This window comes from Spermophilus citellus (assembly GCF_964194105.1).
Source record: "Spermophilus citellus genome assembly, chromosome: 14".
Taxonomy (NCBI): Eukaryota; Metazoa; Chordata; class Mammalia; order Rodentia; family Sciuridae; genus Spermophilus; species Spermophilus citellus.
Window position 1 is genome coordinate 64,038,368 of NC_138194.1, and position 24,462 is coordinate 64,062,829.

The 24,462-nt window shown below is 37.5% G+C and overlaps 1 protein-coding gene and 1 pseudogene across 3 annotated transcripts in view; both read left to right on the top strand.

Annotated features, from left to right (window-relative positions):
- Positions 1-7,907: 7,907 nt before the first annotated feature.
- The window catches only part of NDUFAF6 (NADH:ubiquinone oxidoreductase complex assembly factor 6), a 28,636-nt gene continuing 12,081 nt past the window's right edge, over positions 7,908-24,462 (top strand). The window contains exons 1-6 of one of the 2 annotated variants that reach the window (XM_081265599.1): positions 7,908-8,130; positions 9,972-10,071; positions 12,317-12,439; positions 19,357-19,413; positions 22,369-22,471; positions 23,645-23,778. In XM_081265599.1, coding sequence (XP_081121725.1) covers positions 7,931-8,130; positions 9,972-10,071; positions 12,317-12,439; positions 19,357-19,413; positions 22,369-22,471; positions 23,645-23,778 — 717 coding nt within the window. In that variant the 5' untranslated portion in view covers positions 7,908-7,930. Of the gene's footprint in view, positions 8,131-9,971; positions 10,076-12,316; positions 12,440-19,356; positions 19,414-22,368; positions 22,472-23,644; positions 23,779-24,462 lie in introns of both variants that reach the window. The other variant, XM_081265600.1, reaches the window with a different exon arrangement.
- LOC308633143 (peptidyl-prolyl cis-trans isomerase A-like) lies at positions 15,992-17,296 on the top strand (annotated as a pseudogene). The gene has a single exon. The product of its transcript is annotated as a peptidyl-prolyl cis-trans isomerase A-like (transcript).

Genomic DNA, 24,462 nt, shown 5'->3' on the forward strand with positions numbered 1-24,462 from the left:
AATTTGAGAATTGTTTAGTTGGCAAAAGTATGAGGACTGAATAAGGGTATATATTAATGTTTTACATACATCAATAAAATGACTAGAAGGCTGTCATAAAAATGTTTATAAATGTTCATTGTAATAAAAATGCCAATTTCTCATAAAATTAGTATATATATATATATTTATTTATTTATTTATTTTTTTGGTACCAGGGATTGAACTCAGGGACACTCAACCACTGAGCCACATCCCCAGCCCTACTTTGTATTTATTTGGAAACATAGTCTCACTGAGTTGCTTAGTTCCTTGCTGTTGCTGAGGCTGTCTCAGCCTCCTGAGCTGCTGGGATTACAGGTGTGTGCCACCATGCCCAGAAAGTTAGGTATAAATTTAACATGATCCTAATGCAAACATCTTCAGAAATTTTTAATAGAAAAATGGATTCTAACATTTAAATGGAAAAATAAAGGCGAATGCCCAGGAAAACTCTGGGAGAGGAAAAGAGCAACGAGGAAGGATTACATATCAGATATACATATCAGAACATATTTTAAAGCTTCAGCATCAAGAGGGTGGCAGGAGAACATTAATAGACTAATGCAATAGTATTGACACAAAATACATATATGAGCTTCTCCTGTGAAAAAGGAAGCATCTCAAATCAAAGGGGGAAAGGGTAGGTTATTAAATAAGTCATGGTAGTAGATATAAAGAAAAAATATCATAATTCTTATCCCTCCAAAAAAAAAAAAGTTAAAAAAACAAGTAAGATCATTCCTTTGGGTTTTTTTGGTTTGTTTTTGTGTTTGCTTTTGTTTGGTACCAGGGATTAAACCCAGGGGGTGCTTAACCACTAAGCAGGATCCCCAACTCTTTTTTATATTTTATTAAAGAAATGGTTCACTGAGTTGCTTGGTTGCTTAGTTCCTTGCTAAGTTGCTGAGCCTGGCTTTGAACTAGCAATCCTCCTACCTCTGCCTCCTGAGCTACTAGGATTACAGGAGTGTGCCACCATGCCTGGATCCTTTCTCTTTTTCTTTCTCTCTCTCTCCTCCTTTTTTTTTTTTTTTTTTTTTGGTTAAGGCCTTTCTAAAGATGACATAAAACCCAGACATCATAAAGATGATGATATATTTGACTACATAAACATATATTACAAAATGTCTACATAGAAAAGATTTCACAAGCAAAACCAAACATGGAGAAAATCCATATTCTAGATCACAGGCAAAGGACTCATCTCCTTCAAATGACATGGTAGCTGACTTTCACATAGAGAAAGTGATGAAAATATGATAATGGAGTTTTTCCTCAAGTTTCATTGGCCAGATCAGGGACATATGCACTGTCCTGGGACAATTACTGGTGATGGAAGTGGTAACACCAAGCTTAAATTCATTAATCAAATGTATCACTTTGGACCAAGGATGGTGCTAGGCTCCTCTAGGAGAGGCTAGACATGAAGGAAAGGGGCTCCTCCAAAAGGAGGAATCAGGCCTTACCCTTCCCCAACTCTCCCGTGCATCAACAAGTTCTACTGGCCCTAAGTCTACCAATATGTCTGAAATCCACCCAATTTTCTCCATCTTCACAATTATACTCATCTAAGTCACCAACAATTCTGTCTGGGGTCTCCAGCAATAAGTTCCTATATGGTCTCCCTGCTTTCAAGCTATTCCCCAAGCAAAAGCCAGAGCTGTCTTTTCTTCAAACCTAAGCTAGAGGAGCTGGGGATGTAGCTTAGTGGTGGAGTACTTGCCCAGCATGCATGAGGCCTTGGGTTCAATCCCCAGCATTAAAAAAAATAATAATAATAAAATTAAATTAAATTTAAAAAAATAAAATCTAGCTAGATTATGTCAAACACTGCTTTAATTCTTTAATTTCTCCAATGGCTTCCCAATTTATTTAATATAAATGCCCCAAATCTCAACTGGTCCTACAGGGACCCCATATCATTTGATTCTTGCTTACCTCACCAGGGTCTCATGGTCTATCCTTCTGCGTACTCAGCTCCAGGTACACAGCTTTTACTGTGTTCTTTGAGGGCTCTGAATCCTTTACTAACTCAAGATTTTTGTAAATGAAGTTCCCTTTTGTAGAATATTCTTCTTCCAATGCACTCTTTGCCTGGTAGGAAAATATAGAGATGAATCAGTTTCTGGAGAGGCCTTCCTGAGTGTAAATTCTGCCTCTGCCAATTACTAAGTGTGTACTGTTGGGTAAAAATTATTCACTCTTTCCATACTTTGTTTTAAAATGGAGATGATAACATTAGTATCGGTAGGGAGACAACTGTTCAGTTTGCCTGGGGCAAAAACTGAGGTTTCCTAAGCTGCACAACTTTCATGACCTTGGGATATCCATGCAACTCTAGATTGCTTATACCTAAATTGCTACTTGACAGTCTATCTTGTTTAAATCAGTTATTTTGTATCTTTATTTAAACAGCTAAATTTATACTCTTCTGAATACAATAGCAGTTATGGCATTTTGTATTTATATGTTTATGACATTTTCTGTATTTTTGTGTGTGTGTGTGTGTGTAGGCTAGGCAAGTAGGTGTTCTACCACAGCTAGATCCCCTGCCTCTTGTGATGATTTTTATTTGTTTAATGTCTTTATCTACCACCAGATATCATGCTCTTTGAGGAAGGATATGGGGATATTTCTATTTATTTATCCTGGCAATCTAGCACTTGATCCAGTTTAGGCACATAGAAAACTCTCAATAAATTTATCTATTTATTTATTTATTGTGGTACTGAGGCTTGAACCCAGGGGTGATCTACCACTGAGATATATCCCCAACCCTTTTAATTTTTTAATTTGAGACAGTTCTTGCTAAATTGCTGAGGCTGGCTTTGAACTTGCAATTTTCCTACATTAGCCTCCCAAATTGCTGGGATTACAGGTATGTGCCACTGCACATACTTTTAAACGAATGGAATACTAGCATAAGGAAATGTTTATGACAATGTTAGGCCAAGTCAATATATAAAACAAGCAAAAAACCGATTCACAGGAAAAGGATGGAAGAAAATTTAAAAATATGAATAGTAATTGTTTGAATTACGGGTTTTAGCATGATGTTTTTCTAGATTTGCCTGTGTTTTCCAGATTTCATATATTTACTTTTCCACAGAAAATATGTAATGAAATGAAATGAATGAAGAAGTTAGTTGATCCCCAAGAGCCTTGGATTAGAGAGAATTCTTGTCCAGGAAGTTTAACCAGCTGTGGTCTGATATAGATTCTCAGATCCTTTAGACACACAAGGTGTCATATGAAAGCTGAGGGCCAGCCTGCCAACTAACATAATCAATGGAGTTCACTTCTTAACAAAAGGCCATGGTAAACACAAAGGGTGAAGTAAAGGTTGGAATAATAAGACATAACTAACATGCTGTATGGCATAACTCACAATGTAGCAATCAACCAAAGAACAATCTTTATTGGGCTAAAACTTGGAAAGAAATGTTACTATGTTTCATTGACAACTACACAGATCCCTTATATCTTTATGGATAGAGTCATATACTTGAAGGGAACCCAGTCAGCAAATGACTCAGCAAAAGGCCAAGTTAACAAATTATGCTTCTGTGGTCATTTATATTTACATTATTTTTTTGGATAAGCACAGAGCTTCAGCCTTGGTTATAAATGAATAAAAGTGTATTCATATTTCAAAAACAATGGTTTTGACACTAAGGAATTACACAAAGGAAATAAATTCACATACTCACAATTATTTAATAAGCCTGTAGCAGAGTTAGGTGTGGCAACACACACCTGTAATCCCACTGAGTTGGGAGGCCGAGGCTGGTGGGGTGCAAGTTTGAGGCCAGCCTAGACAACTTATCGAGACCGTTTCTCAAAATAAAAATATAGAAAGCCTGGGGGTGTGAATCCAGTGCCACAAAAACAAAACAGAACAAACCTGTAGTAGTAGTATGTATAAGAAAAAAAATCACTCAAATTTTTGTAATATTAGATTTCAATTAATGTTAGTTGGCAATAATCTATTCTTCTTGGTATAATTTTAAAAGTTCTTAATTTTTTCCTCTATAGACATTAATTGGAAGCCTGCTGCTACAAGCCTGCTGACACATGGATGTCCACCAAAGGTCCATGTGTTGAGGGTTTGGTCATCAGCCTATGGCACTGCTGTGAAGCATTACACCCTTCCGGAGATGGGGCCTAATTAGAGGAAGGCATGCCTCTTCTTTGAAGGGGATATTCTTCTCTTTGCTTCTTGGATGGCTTGAAGTGAATAGTTTCTTTTACCATGTGCTTCTGCCATGATGTACTATGTTGCCACACACCCAAAAGCTACAGGGCCAGGTGAACATGGATTGAACCCATGAGCCAAAATAAAATTATCCTCTTTCCCCCCCCCCCCACCATGGTACTGGGGATTGAACCCAGGGGTGATTTACCACTAAGATATTCCCAATGCTTTTTATTTTTTGAGATAGTGTCCTGCTAAGTTGCCCAGGCTGCCTTCAAACTTCTGACCCTCCTGCCTCAACCTCCTGAGTAGCTGGAATTACAACACACCTGTCAAGTTTTCCTCCTTTTAGGTTGGTTTATTCTAGGCATTTGTTTTGGAAACTGAAAGCTGAATAACAGATTTGCCTTCAGATTTAATATCTCTTTAGGCTCATATCACCTTTAGTATTCATATCTGACGGTGAGAAATGGTTGTATTTTTCAACATAGACTCTTTGGCCTAGACTAATTAGGAAATAAGTGAAACAGGTTCTTCAGAAATATATGAAACTGGATAATAGAAGTACAATGGAATAGCTAAAGAAGCTGTTAATAATTTTTAAATGCTATGAAATCGTGACTTTCATACAGATATAAGATGAATACATTACATCAAACATTTCATTCAACTCATTAACTAATTAATGAGGGAACCAGTAAGATGTTACAACTAGTTCAAAGGAGTACCCAAGGTACCAGACATACATAGGCAGTCAGGGATACATAAATTAATCTGCTTAAACTGGTAAAACCGGTCAATAGTCATAGAATAATAATCAACTGAATTTCCATTGAGCACAATTTGCATATTTATGAGCAAGAATAATTTTTATTATGGTCACTATAACTTCCAAAACTGTAAAATAAGGGTTCAATCCCCAGTACCACAAGAACAAACAAACAACAACAACAACAACAAATAAACCTGTAAAATAGCTCAAAGACAATGTACATACACCACAGAGGCAAATATGCTGACTCTGTCTGGTTTTCTTTTTTAATATTTATTTTTCAGTTTTTGGTGAACACAACATATTTATTTTTATTTTATGTGGTGCTGAGGATCGAACCCAGCGCCCCACACATGCCAGGCGAGTGCGTTACCGCTTGAGCCACATCCCCAGTACTCTGTCTGGTTTTCTATTAAAGAAAACCAACAACCTTTTTTTCTTCATTTGAAAAGCCTTTCATAATGTTTTCCCTACATAGCTAATTTTTGATGAGTGCTTATTATGGGCTGGGTGCTTTATCAGTTACTTTAGATGTGTTAATTTACTTAATTATCATAGTGATCTTGTGAGGTTGATTCTATCATTATTTCCATTTTATAGGTGAGAAAACTAAGGTACAAGAAAAGGCAGGTAATTCACCCAAGGTCATGAAGCAATAGGAGGTGGAGCCAGGATCTGAATCCAGGTACTTTTGCACCAGCTAGGCTGCCATGGATGCAAAATTATTAAGTATATTGCATATCCAACCAAAAGTAATATTATTTAAAAAAAATTAGGTGGAGAATCTTCATGCATATATGTGAAGGAAAGGACCAGATAGATTATACTAGATACAGAACAGGAAAGATGCAAAGATGATTCAGAAGTGTTTCTACTGATTGTGAGAGGGGGGACACTGTTCAAATAAAATGATGAGGAGGAAAGTTCGTTTGATTTGGTTTTCAGACATGTAGACTATGAAGCAATAACAAGATGTCAAGATGGAAAAAAAAAACAGGCAGGAGATCAAAATGAAAATGTGGATGGGTAATTTTTTTTTTTTTTTTTTTTTTTAGTGGAGTGGATTTAAATTGTAGTATTGAAAACACTGGCATGTATCTAGCAGAGCTAAAGGACAAGCTCAGAGAGAAGAGAGGACATTATTGCAAAAAGGGCTGGAGCAGGGCTAATGTATAGGCCTAAGAGAGGCAATTTCAAAGAGGAAATCCAAAGCTAGGTGAAGGGGTTCTTAGGTCCAGGGAACAAGGTGCTGTCCTTTGGTTTAAACAAACATTAAGCTACAGTCACAAATGCAAATAGGCAGAATTGAGGCTGAGGGTAAATTGAGGCTACACCATAAAGGGACTGTATCCGACACATAGTAAAGGTTGTCAAGTAGGAAAGGGCAACGATCAGATGCACATTTTAGAAAGAACCAGTATGGCTGCAATGCAACACAGAATAGTTTGCATTGCAAACTGGAGCTAGGAGGAGTCCCTGGGATCAAGGTATAGGCAGCTGGTGGTTTAGGTCAGATCAGTGATGGCAGTTAACTAAAAATTAAGGGGTCTGAGAGTATGAATACCAAAGGAGGTCCATGTACCATGTGAACAAATATTTAAAAGTTATAAATCTATAAAAATATACTTGATCTTTCTACCTCTATACACACATCTTCATAAGGACCTAAGGTTTAAATTGAGAATTTTCGGACTTCTTGGAGTTAAATGTTGGTCCTTGGGGGCCCAGAAAAGCAGACTGTGGCTTGTAGCCTGCCCTTCTTTTTTTTTTTTTTTCCTCACCAAACACCAATCTAAAATAATACAGTGGGCTGGGGATATGGCTCAAGCGGTAGTGCGCTAGCCTGGCATGCGTGAGGTCCTGGGTTCCATCCTCAGCACCACATACAAATAAAATAAAGATTTGTGTCCACCGAAAACTAAAAAATAAATAAATATTAAAAAAATAAAATAATACAGACATTTTGAATACTTGGACCATATCTGACCTTACCTTTAAGTGAACTGAGGCAAATCAGTTTCTATAATGTTCAAAGGACTGGCTTTGGGGATAAAGCAGGAAATAAAATGATGAAACCACCCTCAGGGAGTGCAGTGGGAGAGGCAATCAACAAGCAGGTGAGCTACAGGTAGTGGCTGACTGATAGTGACCATTAGTGTTTTTCTCCCTAAGGAAGGTGACCAGTGGTTCCCAACCTCTGGGAATGTGTGTGGGCTTCTGGAGGTCACCATATCCGGCCGGCCATTAGGGAATGGCAAACTTCTATCTAGCAATGTGCAGGACAGTTCCTTCCAGAAGGTGCTGCAGCTCCCAAAGTGCCAAGAGTGCACCGGTTTGCCAAACTCAGAAGATCAAGGGTCGTATGTTTTCTCTCATATACGGAGAGAGGGAAAAGGAAAAGTAAGGTGTGGGGGTGGTGAGAATCTCAATAAAATCCAAGGGAGATCAGAAAAGGAAAGAGACCACGGGTGGCCGGAGGGGAGTGTTGCGGAGTGATATTGGCCAAATTATATTGTTATATTGTGTGCACGCAAGAATATATAACAACAAACCCCATCATTATGTACAACTATAGTGCACCAATAAAAAATGTGGAAAGACAAAAAAAAAAAGGAGCTCCCCTGTTGAGAACAGGGCAAGGCAGCTCCTTTAAGAAGAAGGCATCCTTCACAACTCAGGTGCTGCGGGGAGGAATACGGGGGTTCCCTGAGTGGATGTGGGAGGGGTAGCCCGGAGGAATCGGCCGGACTTGGGCTGGGCTTTCCCGGAACCTGCGGAAGGGAGCGCGGTGGCCCAGATGCAGAGGACCACAGCGCCACCTGGCTCTTCTCTGAGCCGAGCTGCGAGGCTGCCCTCTCCGGCTGCTAGGCAGCCTCTGGACCTGCAGGGGGCGTCGCTGCGCGCCGCCGGCGCGGGGTCGAAGGGCACGCGGCGTCAGTGTCATGGCTGCCTCCACGGTGGGCTGTGGCTGGCGCCCGCTGCAGCTTACCATCCCTAGTCTGTGTCGCAGCGGGCCGGGGCCCCGTAGTATGTGGGCATGCGTGCGGCGGCTCCCTGGGCCCGCGGTGACCCGGAGGAGCGTGGTGGCAACCAGTGGGCCGGGCGTCTCGGGCACTGACCACTACTGCCTGGAGTTGTTGCGGTGAGCCAGCCCGGCCTGCCCCGGTGGCAGGTCGTAGAGCTGCCCTTGGGGTCAGGTGGTCGCCGTTAGGGCTAGTGTCCTGCCCCGGCTAGGGGATCAACGCCTTCCTTGTGTCTCTCTGGGCTGTGTGCGTTGTGGTGCGTCCGAGTGCGCGCGCGTGGAGGGAGCGAGGCGACAGGGACATTCACATGGGCCACTACTAAATCGTGGCAAAATTTCTTCGCTTGCCCACACCTATCACCTTGCCAGAACCTTGATTTTAACCGACATTCGTTTTTTTGCATGCATACCCCTTTTTATTCACATAACAGCTAGCTGTTAATTTTAACAATAGTTTACATTGTGTTCTTTCTGCCGATGTGCATTACTAAAAATAGTTTATAGGTAATTGTTTAATTCCCGTTATAAATTGTGGTGGACAAATGTAGACCTACCATTTAGGGTTGTGAGAAAGCATTTAGAACAGTGCCTGGCACATAATTAAGGGCACTTTAAGTGCAGTGTAAGTCATTATTATCTGACGGAAATGGGGTTTAGGGTAATTTGAAAGAGGTTCACTAGAATAGCCTAATGAAGTCAGAGACTTGAAGTGTTTTGTTTCTTCTGGTAGCTCTGGGAAAGGGTTGGCATTTAAGAATGGCTCTTTATTTAATATTTGTGGAGGTGGGTTGAGCCTGCCTTGTAATCCAGGTCTGACTATAGAGACCAGTGGCTTACCACTCCACCCACCCACATTGGCATAAAGGTTTCGTTTTTTGATGTTTTGTTTTGTTTTTCCACCCCTGCTAGGGATGAACCCAGGGCCTTGCTTTTACTACGTCAGCATTCTAAGTGGTATCATGTCTTAAAAGTACTTGGTCTCAAGGGCTTCTGATACTAGAATAACTAAACTACCTTGGATTTGATTAGGCAAGGGAATTTTAAAAATACATGTGTTTCAGTGTTTTGTTTTTGTTTTTGTTTCCTGTGCTGAAACTTTAACCCCAGGGCCTCCTGTGAACTAAGCAAGTGCTTAACCATTGAGCTACATCCCTAGCCATTATTTTATTTTTTTTTTTCTATATCATCTTGCTATGTTACCCAGACTGACCTTGAGTTCCTGGGCTCAAGTGATCCTCCTGCCTTAGCCTCCTGAATATACCATTACCTCCAGCTGTCTTTATTCTTTTTGATGCTCAAGTTTTTGCACACTAGGCCAAGCCAGTTTCTGTGTTCTTTTGTCACATCTCCCCCTTTCTTTAAAGGTATCTTTCTGCTCAAGAAGATGTTTCAGTCCTGTCCTTTATTTTCCTACTCCAGCCCTGAGTTGTTCTTCTAAGGACCCCTAGGTTCTTTCAGTGGAGAACGGTTTTAGGAACAAGTTCCAGGGTGCTTGGTATGTTCACTGATGCTGGGAGTATGAGAGGATATTGCTTCTAGGTTGTTTAAGCAAATGCTGCTGGAAAATTGTGCACACACAGTCCTATGTTGGTTTCCATGTCTTATTTCTCAGATTTATTTATCTCTATATTAAGAACTCTGAATTTATACCAATACTGCATAAAGTATTTTCTTGATTTCTTCTTTTGTAGCTCATTCAAATTCTTACTTCAAGCAAAGTGACTGTGAAACAATTAAAATTATAAGTACTACATCAATAATAATAAACTGAAATTTCTTTTTAACTGTCCTGAGATTGGGAGCAGGTACATTTTTTTTATAATTAGAAATAATTGACAAGATAAGAAAGGTCAGAACTGTTCTGAATGAAAGCCTCATTGATTTCAGTTAATTTTCGTCCATATTTGTGTGTAGTTTGAAAAGTGAAGAGTAACTACCTTTTTTTTTTCTATTTGTTACAGGAAACGAGATTATGAAACTTATTTATGTTCCCTGCTGCTCCCTGCCGAATCCCGAAGTTCTGCTTTTGCATTGAGAGCCTTCAATGTGGAATTGGCTCAGGCTGGTATTAAAATACCTTAAACTGTTATTTGCAAGATGATGATATGTTTAATACTAAACAAATATAACTATATTAAAGAAATACAGTTGTAATTATTATATTAGATGTATTTTAGATCCCTGATGGTACTTTCTTTTTTTATTAACTATTTAGGTTTAATTCAATACCAAAAATAAAACTAGCTGATAAACTTAATTTTTCTACAAATTTTATTTGTAAACAAATAAAACAAATAAATACTGGAATTTTAAATTTATTTTCTGAGGATATTACAAAACTATGCAACTAACATTGCACATTTATCTGTTAAGTTAATCAGAGCATTACTGCTTATTCTCTCAAATTACATAATCTATATGTATATGGAAATTTTTCAGCTGTGTGTGTGTGTATATGTGTGTGTAAGTGAGGGGGGGGGACACAGACATACTGGGTTTTGAACCCAGGGGCACTTTACCACTGAGCTAACATCTCTTCCCTCTTTTTTTTTTTTTTTTTTTGGTCTGTATTAGGAATTTAACCCAGGGCCTATGCATGCTAGGCAAGTGTCTAGTTATATCCCCAGCCCATCACCCCCTTTTAATATTTGTTTTTGAGACAAGTTCTAGTCAAGTTGCCTAGGCTGGCCTTAAACTTGCAATCCTCCTGCCTTAGGCTCCCAAGTAGCTGGTATTATAGGTATGTGCCCTCATGCCTAGATTTTAAAACACTTTTAAAATTAATATTATAAATTTAATGTGAAGTGAGGATGAAAGAAATTTTAGCAAACTCAGACTTTAGAGCATGCTTACTCATTTTTGTCTTAAAAGTTTCAAAGGAAGGAGACTTCTTTTTTTTTTTTCAAATGTAGAGTATGTATGTGACTGATAAAAAACAAATTGAAATGAGGAGTGGAAATGAAGGAGTTTAAGTAGAATGGCATTTGTCTACTCAGTAAATTGAATGGAGAGTTCAGATATTGAGAGTAAAGGAGCAGGAAAGTACTGGAGTCTTGAAAAGAATGGCAAGTTTGGTACAGTTTCTCTGCTGAATATTATAGGAAGTGAACAAGGAATGAATAAAAGGATGTGAGTATAGCACCAAGGTAAAACTGAGATTCACAACTATGAATCTGTAGTGTTTATGAGACTGGCTTTTTTTTTTTTTCTCTGAAGTATTCCTGGATGTCATGTGTTGTCCTTTCTCAAGTTTAAACTACACATCAGCATGTTAAGTCAGTCACAGTTTAGCTATAAACAGTCACCACTGTGGTCTTCCACTATAATTTATCAGTGATTAAAATTCCATTTTTAATAAATCCTCAGTGTTCCCTCTGAATCCGCTGTCACTTTTTAGAAGCATCTTGCTACTTTTTTGTATGTACTTGTTTGTTCACTGATTCAACAAGAATTAATTTTCTAAAATATGCTAGATACTATTTTAGGTCCTTGGGGTATAGCATTGAATAAAATTTGCAAAGTTCCTGCATTCAATGAACAAATAAATGTATAATATATCAGAGGAGACAAGTTCTGTGGGGAACAGTAAAGCAGGACAAGGGGGAGAGTGGGAAACTGAGCATAGCAAGGTTTCCTATTTTATGTAGTGGTCAGGAAAAACCTCACTGAGAAGGAGGTATTGGAGCAAAAAATTGCAGGAAGTGAGGGAGTGTATTATATAGTAGGTAGGCAGGGTGTTCTAGGCAGAAAGAGCAGCAAGTATAAAGGCTCCAAGGCATGTGCACGCCTGATAGAGTCAAAGAATAGAAAGCCAGTGTGGATAGCAGGGAAAGGAGGGCACAGAAGGTGAGAATGAAAGTTGAGGTCTTGGAGATGACTGCAGTCACTTGACCTTTACTCTGAATGAGATGGGCAGCCATTGGAGGATCCTGAGCAGAGAGGGACATCATCTTTTGGTCACTTTTTTTAATACCTTATTTATTTATTTATTTATTTGTTTGTTTATTTATTTTTATGTGGTGCTGAGGATTGAACCTAGTGCCTCACACATGCTAGGCAAGTGCTCTACCTCTGAGCCACACCCCAGCCCCTCTTAGTCATCTTTTAAAAGGATTACCTTTGCTGCTGTGTTGCTGTGCTTACTACATGCCACCGGGATCTGAACCCTAAACTTTGCCAAGAAATCCACCCTCCACCATTTGCTCAATCATTCTGTCTACATATGCAGGTTTTTTTTTTTTTTTTTAATAAATACTGTACTTTCAGAGTGTTGACAGTGTATTAAAGTTTTTAACCTTATTTACAGATCAAGGACTCAGTCTCTGAAAAAGCAATTGGACTGATGCGAATGCAGTTTTGGAAAAAAACTGTGGAAGAAATATACCATGACAATCCACCACATCAGCCAGTGGCCATTGAACTGTGGAAGGTAAAAAAAGAAATTATTGCTTTTGATTCATAAGAATTTATGAGTCTACTTTGGATACAGTTTCGGTAGAAGTGATGATAGTAGAATCCTGAAAATTTTCTTAGGCCCATGTAATATTTAGATCTGTGTTAGTTTTGGCAGAAGAATTTATTTTTTATTTATTTTTTCTTGGTAGAAGTATTTAAAATCATTCACTGATAATTTGCACAGGTTTTTGCTGTATTTATTTATTAAAGGAAAAAAGAATGTGGTCTCTTTATATTGTAAATTGCATAGGCGTTTCCATATTTGTTTGTAGAATTTAATCCTTGGGAATTCTGATGCAGTGGCAGATAAATTTTCTGTTCTGTCTGCCCAACAGCTCCTTGTACCAGTGTTTTAATGCACACTCTGTGCTCTAGAACAATAGTGTTAATTTTTTTTGTGAAGAGAGACTTGCTCTCAGCATATCCCAAACACAAACCTAAAACTACCTTGTCCAGTTTAATAAAATTGCTCACTAATTGTTAGGTGTTAAGAGAATAGATACTATGGACTAGAATATTACTTGTATTGCTAGATGTATAGAGTAAATGGCTTTATATTAAAACAAGTATATGGATTCCTCATTCATAAACAGGCATAATTTAGAAACATGCATAAATTATGCACAGAGGAAGGGAATTAGATGTCTTTTGTCACTGATCTGTGTCCCTATTGTAATATGATAAGTGCCAGAACAGGGTTTCTGTAACAGGAGCCATCAACAGACCTGACAGTGGTACACACCTCTTCTCAGGTCTGTGCACCAGCAGAGACAGGCCTGGTTTCTGGGCTCCAGATTGACTTCACAGAGCCCCAGTAAAGATGGAAAGCCAGACCCCCACACCGGGGACTCAGAAGAAAGAGTGGATGGGAAGCAGTGAGTATTAGACTAGTTGTTTACTACCTCTATTTGTCCCACTTCAAGGTCAACCAGATTACCCAGTAGAAAGAAAAGTTCCTCTAAATTCCAGAAACCCTATTGATTATTTTACACACAAACCTGACTGCAGTGCAGGTTTATGTTGACTGCATCAAAGGTTCGTGGCCTTTTTCAGGAAATACAGTAGAAGATCAGAAATTCCTTTAATGCAAATTTATCTTTCCTTAGTGTCTCTTAAAAAAACAGATGATACATCTGAATTACAGTATGCTTATGTATGCATCAATTTTAGATCGATAATTTGTCAAATTTTAATAAGCACTTGTTATTTATTTATTTATTTATTTATTTATTTATTTATTTATTTTTGTGATGCTGGGGATCAAACCCAGGGTCTTGAACATGTCAAGCAGTGCTCTACCACTGAGCTATATCTCCAACACAAGGTGCTTAAATTATGATGATTAATATTGGCTGACTTTCCAAAGTGACCTATCATAAGATTAATATGAATATTTGAAAGAAGCAGGTAGTGTCCAGAGCAGTTGTTCTTGTTGAATATTCTCTGCCTCTTACCAGTCTGTTGAACTGTGTGCTCATTGTGATCCAGTAAAACTTCCCATTGGTTCTTTGAAGATTGTCAGGTCCTTTTTAGAGGGGAGGCAATGATATTATGTTGTCCGGAGAGCTGGGGTCTGGTGGGTCTTCCAGCCCTGATAGGAACTGAAATCGAACAAGAAAAAAGGCCCAAATTATTTATTTAAGGGAAAATACATCAAAAGATTTCAGTGTGGCAGGCTTCTTAAGGAAAACAAGATAAAGATGGGAAAAACAAGTTGTTTGGGGCTAGGGAAGTTATATCCACTTTAGGGGAGGTGGGGGTTGCGTTTGAACCTAGGGCTGTGAGCTAAGGTAAAGTGTCAGCTTTAATCTGAGCAATCTACAACTGGTGGATTCACACCAAGAGTTCACAGAAAAGCAACCCCCCTGCCTTGTGATGGCTCAGACAAACCCATAATTCATACATGGCTTCCAACAGTTTTCTGTTGTATTGTTCCATTGATATTTTTCAGGGTACAAAATAGTTGAATATTTATAATTTCTTATACATTCTAGATAGGGTACTCATTTCTCTGTGTATGAATATGAGTTGTAGTTTGAATTTATGTTTAGAATCAAGATTTTTATTCAGTTTGGCTTTATTTTCCAAAGTTGATACTTTATTCAGCTCTTTTTCAATATTCATTCTTTTACCATGATCTCTAAGTTTTTTCAGAATTAGACAGAACCATATTTTGTGGTCATGGAATTGCAACTGTTATAGCTTCATCCTTAAGTAAATAGGAGTTTGACTTTTCATTGATTAAATATTTATTGAGTACTCTGACATGTCAAGAATAGCACTAAATGGTGTAGTAATAAAGATCAAATATGCCTAACCCACTCAGATACATATAAACTAAAACAAGAACAGGAGTCTAATGACTGATTGGCTGACTTCTGGAATTTGGGAGAGAACCCATGGGAAGTCCTGAGAGAAAATAGTAGTGCTCAGAACATTTTGGAACCAACTTCACACACACAGCCCTGTTAGCTTCTATCAGGCTCCCACCAGGCATTGTTGGCCCCATTCTTTATACTTACATTTTTGTTACATTCATGTGCATTGATGAGCATGCTGCCATTTACTTTCTAGTATCAATTGTATATGATGAGTCTTAGTTGAAGTATAGAATATCCCTAAGACTTAATGTTTCACTGCTATATTTATGTTATACTTAGTGTTGATCTGGCAAAAAATGTTTAAAATCTTACTTGGGAGTAATTTCAAACTTTCAGAAAGGTTACAAAATTGAAAATAGTACAATGAACATCTTTATATCCTTTACCTATATTGGTATATTAACATTTTTATCTCATTTTAAAATCATTGATGAGCATTCTCTTTTCCTTCTTCCTCTCTCCCACTTCTGTATATTCACATATATGTGAATGTGTATATATATTCATGTTCATAATTTCATTTTTCTAACTCAAAATTTAAGTTATTTACATTATGACACTAACCTAAATCATTTCAGTATTTCCTAAGAATGTGGATATTCCCTTATATAACACTTTTGTCTAATTTCCCATTCATATTACAATTTTGTTAGTTGACCTAATAAGGTCCACTATAGCATTTTTCCCCTCCAGTATAAGAACCAATCTAGGGTCAAGTATTTAGTTGTTATATATCTCTCTTTGCTCCCCCTGACCACCTCTTTCTCTAGCAGTACTGGGGATTGAACCCAGGAATGCTTTACCACTAAGCTTTGCTCAGGTTTGTTTTTTTGAGATAGGGGCTAACTAAGTTGCTCAGGATGGCTTTGAGCTTGTGATTCTCTTGCTTTAGCCTCCCAAGTAGCTGGGATTTTGGCAAGAGCCATTGCACTAGCCTGTATCTTTTGTCTTTTATGACATTGACTTGGGAATTGAACCCAGGACCTTGTGTGTTCTAGGCAAGTGCTTTACCACTGAGCTATATCCCCATCCTGACATTGATGTTTTTTAAATATAGCCTTCCCACTATTTTTCCTCCCAGAATACTCATTTTGGATTTGTGTAATGTTTTCTTATTATTGTATTTAGGTTATAGATTCTTGACTGGAACTTAATAGGTGATAGGTCCTTCTCAAGGGATCATATTTGGAAGGATACTTTGTCCATTTTTCCTTTATTGGCATCGTTAGTTTTGATTACCCAGTCAAGATGTTTTCTGTTTTTTTTACTCTTATTATAATCCTCTTTGCAACTTAAATAGCCAACTTTGAAGAGATGCTTTAAAACTCTGCAAATATCCTGCTCCTCCTCAAAAATTTTCCCCTAAACTTAGTTGTCATTGGTGGTTCTTATATATTCAATCTTTATCATTATGGTTGCAAAATGATAATTTCTCAGCTCGGTATAGTGGCACACACTTGTAATCTGAGCTGAGGCAGGAGGATTGCAATTTCAAGACCAGCTTGGTAAGTTAGCAAGACCTTGTCTCAAAATAAAACTTAAAAAGGCTGGGATAGCACTTTTACATGCCGCTGTTGCCTGTGGTCATTCTCTCAGCCATGGTCAATGAAAGAAAGACTGGACAAGGCTCATTGTCGGAGAAGTGCCCATTTATTGAGGAATAGCTTTGCACATTTATAGAGCCGGGGGTGGTTTAACAGTTGGCACGGGGCACTTTCTGATTGGTGGGTAAGGATCATGAGGGTCAGCAGGGCTCACTATTGGGCGGCTCTTCCCGCCACTGTCTCAGGTGATGGGAAAGTTAGTACTGGAAGAGAAGTGCAGTCAGCGCCATCTTTGGAGCCGGGACGACTCCCAACAGTCACCTCCATTGTGTTCTTTGACATTGCCATCAAAGATGAGCCCTTGAGTCGAGTCTCCTTTGAGCTGTTTGCAGACAAAATTCCAAAGATAGCAGAAAATTTTCATGCTCTGAGTACTGGAGAGAAAGGATTTGGTTATAAGGGTTCCTGCTTTCACAGAATTATTCCAGAATTTATGTGCCAGGGTGGTAGCTTCACATGCCTCAATGGCACTGGTGGCAAGTCCATCTATGGGAAGAAGTTTGATGATGAGAATTTCATCCTGAAGCATACAAGCCCTAGGCCAAACACAAATGGTGCCCAGTTTTTTTATCTGCACTGCCAAGACTGAGTGGTTGGATGGCAAGTGTGTGGTCTTTGGGAGGATGAGAGAGGGCATGAACATTGTGGAAACCATGGAGCATTTTGGATCCAGGAATGGCAAGACCAGTAAGATTACCAATACTGACTGTGCACAGTTCTAACACTTTAGACTTCTGTTTATCTTAACCACCGAACCATTCCTTCTGTAGCTTTGGAGAGTACCCCATCTACCCCATCTGTTTGCAGTATCCCATAATGTTTGTGCTCTCGCTGCAGTTCTTTAGGTTCCATATTTTATTTTCCTCCCATGTCTAGCTGGATTGCAGAGTTAAGTTTATGATCATGAATAAAAACTAAATGACAAAAAAAAAAAAAGGTGGGAGGGCTGGGATATATATATATATAGCTCAGTGGTAGAGAGCTTGTCTACTATGTGCAGGGCCCCAAGTTAAATTCCTAGTATTGCAAAACAAAAAATTCCAAAAAGATAATTTTTCAACTCCAGCACTCTGTTTACATCTATCAATTGGCAATGGATATGAGCTCTTACTCTCCTATATTTAATTGTTTTCTTATTAATTACTGGTGTGTGTGTGTGTGTGTGTGTGTGTGTGTGTGTGTGTGTGTTTATGTGTTTTTGTTTGCAGTGGTTTATAATTCATTAGCGGATTTAATCATTTTGGTGTTCAGATTTCCCAGAGCTCTCCCAGAGTGGGAGCCCCTTCAAATTGGCATCTCTATCCTTATAACATCCCTCCATCTTTTTTTTTTTTTAAACACTTTCTTATTTTCTGGCACAATAAGATATTCTGGGATTATCTTAAACCTTCCCTGTCCCAACTCTGGAAGCACACATTTCTCTTGAACTGTGATTCCTTTGTTGGGAGTTATTTTAAGACTACTATCTGGGTACAAGGTGGGTTCTTTGCCGTTGGAGTATATTACTTGGTAATATAACAGTTTTCCCTGAAGAGTATTTTCATTGGAGTTTTAGTTACTCTTTTCATTTTTAGAGAAGTGGTTAGTTTTGCTAAATAAAATCTGTATCCTATGGGGGAAAACTTGTATATAATGTATAAACATAGACATCAAAGTGTTTCACAAATAGAGATGTTCAGTATTTAATTCTTGTTTTTATTTGAAAGTGGAATTGTTAAATTACTAATAGTATGGGGGTGGCAAGACATTTATTAGAAAAGTATTAGAAATATTATCTTGGAAGTGGTTTTTTTTTAGATGCCTCAGTTTATTTTAATTTCTATTATCAGAGGTGTTTAAATTTTGATAACTTTGTTTTATGTTTACTTTTGAGAAAATGATCATCTAGCTGTGTTCCAGTGGGAGGTGTGGAAGAGAAAAAAACGTTCCATCACTGATGTCTTTTGTAAGACTAACATTTTAGGAAATAAGTGGAACAGGGAATTGTGAGATGACATTTCAACCTTCTGTCTCCCCTTTCTTCCTATGTAATTTTTATCTCTGCTTCTGATAACCTTATTAGAATTCTCAATGAATGGAGTGGGCAAGAGGAAAATAACTACCACAGGGTCAAATTTTGCTTCTAACCTTAAGAAACTAGGTGTCTATTTTTCTAAACATCCATATTTTAAGAAATAAATGTTGTTGCCAGGCACAGTGGCACACACGTGAAATCCCGGTGACTCAGGAATGCAGAACCAGGAGGATTTCAAGTTTGGGGCCAGCCTCAGCAACTAGTGAGACCCTGTCTCAAAATTTAAAAAAGGACTAGAGATGTAACTCAGTGGTAAAGCTCCCCTGGGTTCAATCCCCAGAACCCCTTTCTATCCCCCCCCAAAAAAGAAAAAAAAATCTAGGAGCAACTTCACTGGTTGTGTTTGGCTTAGAGTCTTATGGGGTTGCACATTACAGAGGCCCTGGAAGATGTACTTCCAAGTTGGGTCACTCATGTGGCTGTTGACAGGATGCCTCAGTTCTGTACTACTTAGACCTCTGCGTAGGACTGTTTGAGTATCCTCATGGCAGAGCACTTGTTTTCTTTGAGTGAGTGATGGTGTCAGGTTTTAGTTCATAGTCACTTGGCCCTATTGCTGTGACGGCTTGTGAGGCAGAACATCTCTGTGGGTGTGGCTGAGCAAAGCTGCTCATCTCATGGCAGCCGGGAAGCAGAGAAAGAGAGAGATTGGAAATGTTTCTAAATGCTTTCTAGTGATACTTCTCTAACACTGATATCTTATCTGGTGATGACTTATTACAAATGCTACTTAGTTTTGTATTTGGTTTGTCTTTTAGTCTAATCTGCGTAAATTAGACTAAATAATTTTAATACTTTCCAAAAACTTAACAACACTCTTGTTTTCTTTTAGGCCGTCAAAAGACATAATCTGACTAAAAGATGGCTTATGAAAATCATTGATGAAAGAGTAAGTTGAAATTGTCCAAGTCTTAAGGTTTTTTCTTTTTTAATCCTATAGCTTATTCTTCAGGGAGGAAATATGTGTGTATTAATATTTTAGATGAAGGAAGTTTTTAGAGAACTATGTCATTTTATCTATCCTTCATCCTTTCATCCTTCATCCTTATATTCCACTACCCTAGTCTCTCTGTTCTTACACCTGGAGACACATAGGCAAAGACAGGTATATAGGCAGAGGCCTGTATATGCACAACTGCACTCTGTTTTTTTTTTTAATTTTTAAATTTTATTTTATTTTGTGATACTGGGGTTTGAATCCAGGGGCACTTAACCACTAAACTACATTCCCAGTCCTTTTTATTTATTATTTTAAGACAGGGTCTCACTAAGTTGCTGAGGTTGGCCTCAAACTTATGATTCTCCTCAAGCCTCCTACCTTAGCCTCTCTGGTCACTGGAATTATAGGAATGCACCACCACACCCATCTATTTTGGTTTTCTTAATTGGGCATTTTCATACTTTTGCAAAAATAGAACACCGTAATATAATTTCATGTATCTTCACCTGGCTTTAATAGTTACCAGCACATGTCCAATCTTGTTGCATCTGTATTCTACCAACTTCCCCCACCCCCATTAACCTCCACTATATTATTTTAAAGTACATCCCAGACATACCATTTCATCTTCAAATACATATATATCTTAAAAATGTAAATACTTCAAAAACATAACTACCATACAATTATCATACCTTAAAAATTACTAATAACTTCTTTTTTTTAAGAGAAAGAGAGAGAATTTTTTTTTAATATTTATTTTTTAGTTTTCGGCGGACACAACATCTTTGTTTGTATGTGGTGTTGAGGATTGAACCCGGGCCACACACATGCCAGGCAAGCGTGCTACCGTTTGAGCCACATCCCCAGCCCTAATAACTTCTTAATATCATTTACTCAAGTAGTCATATGCATACTTTTATGTACATCCCAATGCATGGATCTGTGTCCAAATAGCAGAGGGAAGAAAGTAAGTCTGACAATTCCAGTGATTGGAATCCTGTAGTATATTCTTAGAGTTGAGTTTTGGGTGATGACTTTATCATTAAGAATGAAATTGCTCAGTTAACCCACAGAGTGAGAGGCATTACGAAAATCTGTTTTTAAGGTATTTTTGTTTTTACAAGATAAAATGAGAAAACTTAAGACAGAGGTACCTTTTTATTTAATGAAAAGTAACATTTGCCATTTGAAAGGGAAGATATTTAAAAGTAAAGGACTGAGATCAAACATTGACCTACAGATTTGACAAAAATCAAAATTACAGCTTCTTTGCTTTTTATAGATTGACAACTCAACTTAAAATTCATGTGAAAGTGCAAGGGACCTAGAGTAGCCAAAACAATCTTGACAAAGAACAAAGTTGCAAGACTTACATTTCCTGATTTTCAAACTTAGCTATAAAGCTATAGTAACTAAGCTATGTTGTATTGATAAAGAATATAGATCAATAAAATAGAAATGAGAGTCTAGATATAAACCTACTTATTTATGGTCAGGTGAGTGACAAGAGTGAATTTTTTTTTTATTTTTTAAATTGATGTATTTGTTTTAATTAATTATACATGACAGCAGAATGTGTTTTGATTCATAGTACACAAAATGGAGCACAATTTTTCATTTCTCTGGTTGTACACAAAGTAGAGTCTCACCATTTTGTGTCATCATACATGTACCTAGGGTAAGACAATTTAGTGGGGGAAAAAAATAACTTCTTTTTTTTTTTTTTTTTTTTTTTTTTGTGTGTGTGTGTGTACTCCTGGAGGGGGGATTAGCCTTTTTAACAAATGGTGATTATCCATATGCAAAAGAAAGAATCCATACCCCTATCTCACACTATACATGAAAACTAACAAAGTGGATCAGAGACCTAAATGCTAGAGTTGAGAGGAGAGAGAGAATTTTTAATATTTATTTTTTAGTTCCCGGCGGACACAACATCTTTGTTGGTATGTGGTGCTGAGGATCAAACCCGGGCCGCATGCATGCCAGGCGAGCGCGCTACCGCTTGAGCCACATCCCCAGCCCTAAATGCTAGAGTTGAAACTACAAAACTCTGGAGAAAACATAGGTATAAATCTTTGTATTTTTAGGTTAGGCAATGATTTTTTTATTTAGGATATCAAAGGCAATTCAAAAAAAGGGAAAATAGATAAATTGGACTTCATCAAAATCAAATACTTCAAGAAGATGAAAATTTAGAGAACAACAATATTTTCCAGTTATATACTAGTATCGAATGTATCAGGAGCTCTTGCAACTCAAAAAGACAATTTGAAAAGAGGCAAAGTAAAAAACTAATTTGCAAATGCATAAAAAGTGGGACAGGCAAAGTATTCAAGTAGATATTTCTCCAAAGAAGATATAAAATCACAAATAAGCACCATGAGATCCCACATGATTAGGATGACTATAATAAATGAACAATCCTAATCATACTCATTGAGATGGATATAATACAAAAGAAGTAACAAGTATTTGTGAGAATGTGGGGAAATTAGAACTCTTCATACATTGCTGGTGGGAATGTAAAATGGTACAGTTGCTTTGGAAAAACAGTTTGGCATTTCTTCCAAAAGTTAAACATAGAGTTACCATATACCCACCCAGTAAAATCAAGGTCTTTTATTACTTTGGGCTTTAGGAGGAGCTAAAAATTAAGCCAACCCCATGTCTGTGGAGATTTGTGCACTGAGATTATTCCTGAGTTTTATTTCGAGAGCTGATTTGTAAGTATTGAATGTGCAGTACTATAATATTTTAATTAATGTTATTTTAAATATCTTACTGCCTACTAAACAAATATGCTAAATGATACTCTTATATAGTTCTTGAGGATAAAAATAGCAATTTTCTATATAAAATATAGATAACAAACAAACTTTACTTGCATTTTCTTTGTAGGAAAAAAATTTAGATGACAAAGCATATCGTAATATCCAGGAACTTGAAAATTATGCTGAAAACACCCAGAGCTCTCTTCTTTATTTAACACTAGAAATATTGGGTAAGTTGTTTTTCCATTTCATATTTCTTTTTTCAAATAAAACACTTTTCAGATTTCACTATTTCCTAATGTGACAGTCTAACCAGTTTAGCACTGAAATTTTTCTTTGTGTTATCTATAAAGGTACATTTTTTTTTTCTAACAGCAAAGGGGGAATATGTATATTCTCCTTTGCAAACAAACTATTCCAAGTACTCAGGCTCTCACAAAGGCACTTTAGATACTTCACAGGAATGCTATCATTTATAATCTGATAATTGCTGAGAGTTTTACTTTTTTACTATAGCATCTCCTATAATTTGGAAGTCCTGTAGCTTGATGCTTCCTTCCCAGTAAATAATATTTGACCACATTTAAAAAGGAGAAAAAAAATAAAGAAAATTGTCTTTATAAAAGTTTTAATGAGATTTTTCTTTCCCTTTCTCTCTCTCTCTTTTTTTTAATGTGTATTTTTTAGTTGTAGTTGGACACAATACCTTCATTTCACTTATTTATTTATGTGGTGCTGAGGCTCGAACCCAAGGTCTCTGCATGTACGAGGTGAGAGCTCTACTGCTGAGCCACAACCCCGCCCCTCCCTTTCTCTTTAAAACATTTTTTAGATGGTTCTTTTCCTCCTCTGACTTTTCCAAATTAGTGATGTCTTGTAATGAGGAAATTATTTGGCCTGAGGATAATACTATCTCATTTAAAGAAGATTATATATTTTATGTCCCCCTAAAAGAAAAAATACAAGTCCCCAATGAATTTCCTAGGCCTGTTCTGCCTGCACCCCTGGTGATGTTTGCCGTTACAGTAAAAGGAAGAAGCAAAGAGCAGAATGTTTGTAAAGCATATATTTTAAATGAGGTCATATGGAAATTACACAGAAGAGAAAAAATGGAAGACTTGTACTGTTTTTCTTTGATAACTGATTAAAATTCTAAGTGTGTTCTTGGTGTGCTGAAGTTTGAGGAAAACATTTTAAAGTTTGGTACAGATACCTGCTAATAGGAAAATGGTCAACTTGTTCTTTGCCTAGTTTGTTCTGCCTAAAGCCTGTTTTTCATATATAAAAAATAGGACAAACATCTACTTTAATATATTTAGGTTGTTTCTCTATGCTGTTTCTGTATTGATTTGTCACACACTTAAAAAGAATAGAATGGCCATGTTTCATTTCCAAAATCATAGGTATAAAGGACCTTCATGCAGATCATGCTGCAAGTCACATTGGAAAAGCACAAGGTATTGTCACCTGCTTGAGAGCAACACCCTATCATGGTAGCAGAAGAAAAGTATTCCTTCCTATGGATATTTGTATGCAGGTGAGGCTGAAATTTGCACATTCTAATAATTTACCTCAGGAATGCATGGAGTGAAGTTATCTCTTGGTTCTTGCTTAGTCTATTCCAATTTGAAAGTAAAACTGATTGCTTCCTGCAAATGTTCTTCCTCTTTTTTGCCCCAGAGTTAATCAAGTCAGAATTTAATTTGTTAGGTGTGTTAGGTCTTTGGAGGAGCTGAGTAAGAAGGTCTAGAGAACTTCATTTTTTGTAGCTTCAAATTGATGCTTTATTCCCTTCCCTTCCAAGCAATCACAGTAATTATTCCTAGTATTTGCCTTGGCCTGTTCTTTATTTTATTAGAGGAAATAGTCTTTTTTCTTTTTTTAAGTCCTGGGGATTGAACCCAGAGCCTCATGCATGCTAGGCAAGTGCTATACCACTGAGCCACACCCCCAGCCCAGTCCAAATTTTAAAATGTTATTCTTCAGAACTTTATTTTTCTATGTGAGATTCTTTATTGTCTTTGATTTTAAAATTCTTACGTGGGCTGGGGATGTGGCTCAAGCGGTAGCGCGCTCGCCTGGCATGCGTGCGGCCCGGGTTCGATCCTCAGCACCACATACAGACAAAGATGTTGTGTCCGCCAAATACTAAAAGAAATAAACATTAAAATTCTCTCTCTCTCTCCCTCTCTCTCACTCTTTCTTAAAAAAATAAAATAAA